This window comes from Girardinichthys multiradiatus, chromosome 7 (genome assembly GCF_021462225.1).
Source record: "Girardinichthys multiradiatus isolate DD_20200921_A chromosome 7, DD_fGirMul_XY1, whole genome shotgun sequence".
Taxonomy (NCBI): Eukaryota; Metazoa; Chordata; class Actinopteri; order Cyprinodontiformes; family Goodeidae; genus Girardinichthys; species Girardinichthys multiradiatus.
The window spans coordinates 35,788,255-35,796,325 of record NC_061800.1 but is presented as its reverse complement, the minus strand read 5'-3'; the positions used below and the strand labels follow the sequence as shown (position 1 = coordinate 35,796,325).

The 8,071-nt window shown below is 40.3% G+C and overlaps 1 protein-coding gene across 1 annotated transcript; it reads right to left on the bottom strand.

The window, feature by feature from the left end:
• Positions 1-2,293: 2,293 nt before the first annotated feature.
• Positions 2,294-5,484, bottom strand: cryba2b (crystallin, beta A2b). The gene is made up of 5 exons (XM_047369945.1): positions 5,334-5,484; positions 4,438-4,627; positions 3,475-3,616; positions 3,016-3,158; positions 2,294-2,678 (listed from the first exon to the last, which is right to left on the bottom strand). Exons 2-5 carry the CDS (start codon positions 4,593-4,595, stop codon positions 2,531-2,533), a joined length of 591 nt encoding a protein of 196 aa, XP_047225901.1. The 5' UTR covers positions 4,596-4,627; positions 5,334-5,484; the 3' UTR covers positions 2,294-2,530.
• Positions 5,485-8,071: the final 2,587 nt, after the last annotated feature.

The following is an 8,071-nucleotide window of genomic DNA, read 5'->3' as shown; positions in this document are numbered from 1 at the left end:
TGTTCTAGAAAGATAATGATCAAAAACACATGGCCAAACCTACACAGAAATAGGTCATCAGACGCATATTCAATCTTCTTTAGTGGTCATCTTAGTCGACCAGACCCGGTGCAATATGATTCACTCCCAGGGGTGGCGCTGTCCCTGAACAAGTTGTCTGTTGCTTCTTTGCTAGTTTTTAGGTGTGCTACTGCACCTCACAGCTGGCTAGTGACACTAAAGTTGGTGTTTAATTTGTAGCTTTAGATTAGACACAAACTTAGAAGGCTGTTTTGGTTTATTTGTTGGTCATCAGGATTGCATTTGATCATCTGTAGCTTAAAATTTAAAATATTTAGAGTGCTCAAAACTAAAACTGGATTATTCTACACTGCACAAGGATTCTTTAAAACACCATTTTCTATTTCTTTTCTCTGGTTCTTTGCACCATTTTAGTTTGAGACACATGAAAAAAAATATATGTAGATTAATTCAAATTTTGAGTTTATAATTCACCATAGATTAGAGATTATTTATAATGCAGTTTGTGTTTAGAAACAAAAACATTGCTTTATTTTATATCCAATCTGTCTTTCTATAAATCACAAGGTCCTTTTTTTTTTTTGTTTATGTTTATGTTTATAAAAAGTAAAATAATTGTTTTTTAAAAGCTAAAAAAAAGCTTCCTTTCTTTGCAGAGCGAGCTTTGTTAGAGTGGGTGTGTGTGTTGTTGCGGAGTGTACTGTAATGGGAGGTTACCCAGAGCAACATACAGGTACTTCTCAAAATATTAGCATATTGTGATAAAGTTCATTATTTTCCATAATGTCATGATGAAAATTTAACATTCATATATTTTAGATTCATTGCACACTAACTGAAATATTTCAGGTCTTTTATTGTCTTAATACGGATGATTTTGGCATACAGCTCATGAAAACCCAAAATTCCTATCTCACAAAATTAGCATATTTCATCCGACCAATAAAAGAAAAGTGTTTTTAATACAAAAAACGTCAACCTTCAAATAATCATGTACAGTTATGCACTTAATACTTGGTCGGGAATCCTTTTGCAGAAATGACTGCTTCAATGCGGCGTGGCATGGAGGCAATCAGCCTGTGGCACTGCTGAGGTCTTATGGAAGCCCAGGATGCTTCGATAGCGGCCTTTAGCCCATCCAGAGTCTTGGGTCTTGAGTCTCTCAACGTTCTCTTCACAATATCCCACAGATTCTCTATGGGGTTCAGGTCAGGAGAGTTGGCAGGCCAATTGAGCACAGTGATACCATGGTCAGTAAACCATTTACCAGTGGTTTTGACACTGGAATCTTTTGCAGGTGTTTAGAGTTAACTCGTTGATTCAGATGATTAGGTTCATAGCTCGTTTAGAGACCCTTTTAATGATATGCTAATTTTGTGAGATAGGAATTTTGGGTTTTCATGAGCTGTATGCCAAAATCATCCGTATTAAGACAATAAAAGACCTGAAATATTTCAGTTAGTGTGCAATGAATCTAAAATATATGAATGTAAAATTTTCATTATGACATTATGGAAAATAATGAACTTTATCACAATATGCTAATATTTTGAGAAGGACCTGTAAATGCAAGAAATAGACGAAAAGCCTAGACAATAAGTGGAGACAATAAGATAGGACCCAGAAATTTGGATGATCTAGAGTGAAATGGTCAGAGTTCTGCTTCTCTGTGTACTACAACCCTGTGAAATGCAATAGGAGAAAACAAAGTTCTGTCCTTTTTGCAAAAGTGACTCATACAAGTATAAATATTGGGGTTGGCAGTATATGCGGTACACATGATTTCATGTAAAAATATATTTCTTTATTTGGGATTCTTTTAACCAATTTATTTGTGTTGTTGATGCTGAAGCAAAAGGTTTTCTCCCAGGTGTCTCTGCTGGATGCTTAAAAGTAATGAAGGGGCTAGATTTGAAAAACTGCCAACATTTAGCAGTAGCTCAGGGTTTTCTGTGAAACGTTTTATTAGGAAATGTATGCAAATTGTAACAGCTGTAAAACAAATAATAGAAACAAAAGTAATCTCATGTTCTCGTTTATTGGAAATAAGGACACAGTATGACAAGAACAACACTACACATCCTAAAGCCTAACAGAATCAAATCTCTCCATGAAAGTCCACCAAAAGGCTAGATTTGTCCTCGATAAATACAAATCAATAACCGCCTTTGATAGCAGCTGTGCTCAAAAAGCTAAATGGGCTCTGATGTCGCCATTGAATTGAGATCATAAGCTTTATTGGAGGTGAAAAAAAGAATACCAACAAACAGCCTCAAGTTTGGAAGAAAAGCCTTTATTTCCTATTTCAAGAACATGCTTCAGCATGGTATTAGAAGTTTATATCCATACACCCAGAGCCACAGAGTGACAGAAAGAATTGGGCTACTGTTCTGTGACAGAGGTCTGTTCAGCGTTCGAGGTGAGGAAGCAATTAGAAAGAAAGTTTCTTTCCTTTTTTTTTCTTTCTTTTTATTTTTTTAAGGTTGGTTCAGGCAGGCAGAGTGAAGATCTAGTGCTGGATCCTACGAATGGACTGCACCTGGTTGGTGTGAGCCTGGGTGCTGAACTCGTTGTAATTTCTGTACTCGCCTTGGTGTCTGTCTCTCTCCAGGATGTACTGGTAGCCACGGTAACCGGGGAACTGGTAGGCCACCCAGCTGCAAGAGGAAAAGGACAGCCAAAGTGAAGGTAAAGCCAGGAGATTCAGTGCAATTCAGAAGACAATGTGACAAGTAGAATATTTCATTAATTGAACATATTTTTAGGTTTACATCGCAATAATTGCCGCTGTTTTGGTAAGACATGAGCTTCAGCATCCTATTTTCTCTCTAACTTACATGAAGAAATATCTAGATTTATTAGAAATGGCTGATTAATGAACAACATCCCAGAAAATTTACATTGACTATGAAAAATTAGGCCTACAACGGGGAAACACAGGCAAATAACAAAGATAGAAAACCAAATTAGGCTGGGAGATAGAGAGTGACTTACGCTCCCGAGTTGACTTTGATGGAGGGCACCTCCTTGCTGCACCAACCCATGGCCTGTAGGGAGGGGTAGTCATCGCACATCTCAAACTTACGACCCTGGAAGTCCTCACACTCGTACAGGGTCACCTTGCTGTCACTGTGGTTCTGCAGAGAAAACAATCATGTTTAATACTTTTGCAAAAGGACATCATTATAGCTACTAATATTCTTTTTTAGAACTTATACATAATCCAAAGTTAAAACCTTTTTATTTGAAATGTTATTAAGCGATTCTGCATAAATTGGGCTAAGCACATCTGCACATTCCAATATGTTTGGATGACTTGGATGCTTGATATGATTTAAAGCATAAGACTAAATAAAATCCAGAGTATTCAGATGGATGAAACTGGGTATTTATATAAATATAGGTGGACAAGAAAAGTAAGCTACTCAAAATATATTAGTGAGGGGGACTCACAGCACACTTAATGGGTCTGAAGGAAAGCATGTGTTCGGTTCTGTAACTGCTGTTTCCACTCCAGGCCTCATAACGAGGATAATCTCCTTTCTCCAGGATAAACTGCTGTCCCTGAAACTCTGGGTACTCGTAGCCCACCCACCTGGACAGTGGAAAGAAACGAGGATCAGAGAAACGGAAAACAGAAATGCTACAAAAACAGACAAAAAAAATCTTGGTTCAGATAACATACAACTCTAAAACTGTCTGCCTGTGATAGATGAAGCCCAACACCCACAGTGCGGTCCCACGTAAAAACAGAATGCGGCTTCTTTTGTCATCATCAGGCACAAAGCAAACATTAAGCTCTGCAGTGCTGCTGCACCCAGGGCACCTTATCTGATCACCAGTCAGTCAGTGAGCCAGCCAGCCGTTCTGGCTTGCAGCCAGCAGCTGCAAACAGCCAGCTCTTATCAAAAACAGGGTCACACTTGGATGCATATACACACACACACATATGCTGCATATCAAATATCAATGTAACAAGACAGCAGGTTCTAATTTCTATATTTATGTAAATTTTCCGTTATTAGCTCCTTGTTTGAACTGCATCTCCTTATATCAGACTTTTTCAAGGAAATCAAAATAAATATATATTTTTTATTATGAGTTATCTGTTTGCCCAGATCATGCCAAAATATATATTTTTTGAATATCTAAGCAAAAAATTATCTAAGCAGAAGATTATTATTATTATTATTATAAACTTGACTAATATTTAGCATTGACCTGGTGGAAATGTGCATTGGTGAAACTAATCTTTATTATTAGCTATGCTAATTACTGGCAAATAAATCAAACAGGATCCACACACAAAATAAACAAAGTGGGAGGAGTTCTGGACATCTGGAGGTAAGGCCATTCGCATCGGAGCAGCAGGAGAGAGCAGAATGAAAACAAGAATCTATGAGATGCCTGACTTACGGTCCGTTCTCAACCTTGATGGAACGGATCTTGTTGAAGCCCCTCTCCATGATGTTCTGGCACTCCAGCATAAACTCACAGCGCTTTCCCTGGAAGTTCTCCTCCTCCCAGACTGTGATCTTGAACTGGCCCATCTGCTCCATCTGTTGAGGATTCATGGCTGCTGCTTCTCCCTTTGGGGGCTGCTTCTCTGCAGACATAATTAAATTATTTTTTTTCACAAAAAAGGAGGCTGAATTTCATCAACCTTGAGTTATTCCCTGAGTAAAAACATCAGGTGGCTAAGTTTTCTGTATATGTTAAAGTAGACACCAGATGGCCACATTTGTCTAATTAAAGCTGAAATTTGAGTTTTTATACCTTGAATTAAAACAAATACCAGATAAAATGACAAAAAATTAGAACTTTTAAAAAGATAACAGTCCAAAACTGTAATGAGAAGTAAAAACAAATATTACAAAATCCATTCATTCACATTCCTTTTTTCTCTGCAGACAATTGTTTTATCAATAAAGAACCACAGGCATAAGAAAAATTGAATACCACTAGTCAAAATAAAAACTTGGAAGATGTTTTCAGGCCAAACACAACCTCACTAAAAACCAGAAAAGGATTACTATGATTTATTCACTATGATCTAAAACAGATAAATAAACAATTGATGATAATAATAATCGTATGCCTCTCTTCCAAAGCGTCTCTAAAAACCAAAGAGCATAAAGTAGCTTCTATATGTCCAGAGAGTAAATCAAAATGCCCCCATCAGCTGTCTATGTGAGACATAAAACGAGGAGCATCTTGTTGCCTGTTGGGCTCCACCCCAGTCACTCACAACTGTCTCCAGCTGTATTTGCTTCCTTGCAGCTACGTTTGAGGCAACATGTGGGCATACTTACAGACGGTACTGAGGTGGGACAGATCCAGTATAATCAATGTCGGCGAGAAGACCCTCGCCTGTGTTTTTATAGGGCTGGGCCCCCTGGACCTGCGGCACACCATTTGCCCAGCAGCCTTGCACACTCAGCAGCTGAGCAGGCCGTCTGAAAGGGCAGCATTAGCCTCGTGCTTTGTGGAGGCTCCAGAGCGCCATTGTCCACAGAGCCCCAAACTGACTTAGTCATCAATACAGCAGCCATGGCTGTTGGCAACCTGACCCAGGACTATACAATGGTAACACACTGACATGACAGTTTGATTGGTGTAGAGGGATAATAGAGACATTCTGGCAGCTGATCCCCCCTCTCTCTGCTGTAGGTAAACTGGATCCCAAACTCGAGGTGGGGAAAGGGATTGAGGCGTCCCACACAGTGAGTACTTGGGTGTGTGTGCGGAGCATATTTCCTTCTACTCCAGGATATACTGGTCAGGTGGAGGAAGTGATGCAGTGATGTATTGAAGGTGTCTCTCACTCTGGCCAGAACAGTTTGGGTTATGTTGGTCTTTTACCTCCGTCCTTACACAGAGTCGAGGCAGAAAACACAAGTAGCAGATGATATCCATGACAATAAGAAATAATAATAGTGACAAATACATTTACAAGCAAGTAGAGTTTGAGGAAACTTTAAATATTATTGGTATTACTAGCATAGCTGGTAAAGATTTATAACAACCTGAATAATTATATATTGTCATGATCCTTAGGACTTTGAGTTTTGTTTTCTGTGTTCAGTTTTAGTATTTAGTTGTATTATTATGTTATCTTTTTCTTGTAGTGTTCTGTCAATGATCTCCCAGTTTTTCCTATGTTCTAGGTTTATAGTCTTTGTGTTGAGTATTACATTTAGTATTCTTTTATTATGGTTTCCCAGCATTTCCCCTTGGTGTTTATTTTGTCAGTCAGTCAGTCATTTTCTACCGCTTATTCCATAATGGGTCGCGGGGGAGCTGGTGCCTATCTCCAGCAGTCTATGGGCGAGAGGCGGGGTACACCCTGGACAGGTAGCCAGTCCATCGCAGGGCAACACACAAACAACCATGCACACACTCATTCATACACCTAAGGGCAATTTAGAGAGACCAATTAACCTAACAGGCATGTCTTTGGACTGTGGGAGGAAGCCGGAGTACCCGGTGAGAACCCACGCATGCAGAAAGACTCCCGGCTGGGAATTGAACCCAGGACCTTCTTGCTACAAAGCAACAGTGCTACCAACTGCGCCACTGTGCAGCCCTGGTGTTTATTTTGTAATTTATTTTCCTCATTGCCTCAGTTCACATTTACCCGCAACTGCAATCCATTCGGTTAATCACATTCACCTACAGGTCCTTCTCAAAATATTAGCATATTGTGATAAAGTTCATTATTTTCCATAATGTAACGATGAAAATTTAACATTCATATATTTTAGATTCATTGCACACTAACTGAAATATTTCAGGTCTTTTATTGTCTTAATACGGATGATTTTGGCATACAGTTCATGAAAACCCAAAATTCCTATCTCACAAAATTAGCATATCATTAAAAGGGTCTCTAAACGAGCTATGAACCTAATCATCTGAATCAACGAGTTAACTCTAAACACCTGCAAAAGATTCCTGAGGCCTTTAAAACTCCCAGCCTGGTTCATCACTCAAAACCCCTATCATGGGTAAGACTGCCGACCTGACTGCTGTCCAGAAGGCCACTATTGACACCCTCAAGCAAGAGGGTAAGACACAGAAAGAAATTTCTGAACGAATAGGCTGTTCCCAGAGTGCTGTATCAAGATACCTCAGTGGGAAGTCTGTGGGAAGGAAAAAGTGTGGCAGAAAACGCTGCACAACGAGAAGAGGTGACCGGACCCTGAGGAAGATTGTGGAGAAGGGCCGATTCCAGACCTTGGGGGACCTGCGGAAGCAGTGGACTGAGTCTGGAGTAGAAACATCCAGAGCCACCGTGCACAGGCGTGTGCAGGAAATGGGCTACAGGTTCTACATTCCCCAGGTCAAGCCACTTTTGAACCAGAAACAACAGCAGAAGCGCCTGACCTGGGCTACAGAGAAGCAGCACTGGACTGTTGCTCAGTGGTCCAAAGTACTTTTTTCGGATGAAAGCAAATTCTGCATGTCATTCGGAAATCAAGGTGCCAGAGTCTGGAGGAAGACTGGGGAGAAGGAAATGCCAAAATGCCAGAAGTCCAGTGTCAAGTACCCACAGTCAGTGATGGTCTGGGGTGCCATGTCAGCTGCTGGTGTTGGTCCACTGTGTTTTATCAAGGGCAGGGTCAATGCAGCTAGCTATCAGGAGATTTTGGAGCACTTCATGCTTCCATCTGCTGAAAAGCTTTATGGAGATGAAGATTTCGTTTTTCAGCACGACCTGGCACCTGCTCACAGTGCCAAAACCACTGGTAAATGGTTTACTGACCATGGTATCACTGTGCTCAATTGGCCTGCCAACTCTCCTGACTTGAACCCCATAGAGAATCTGTGGGATATTGTGAAGAGAACGTTGAGAGACTCAAGACCCAACACTCTGGATGAGCTAAAGGCCGCTATCGAAGCATCCTGGGCCTCCATAAGACCTCAGCAGTGCCACAGGCTGATTGCCTCCATGCCACGCCGCATTGAAGCAGTCATTTCTGAAAAAGGATTCCCGACCAAGTATTGAGTGCATAACTGTACATGATTATTTGAAGGTTGACGTTTTTTG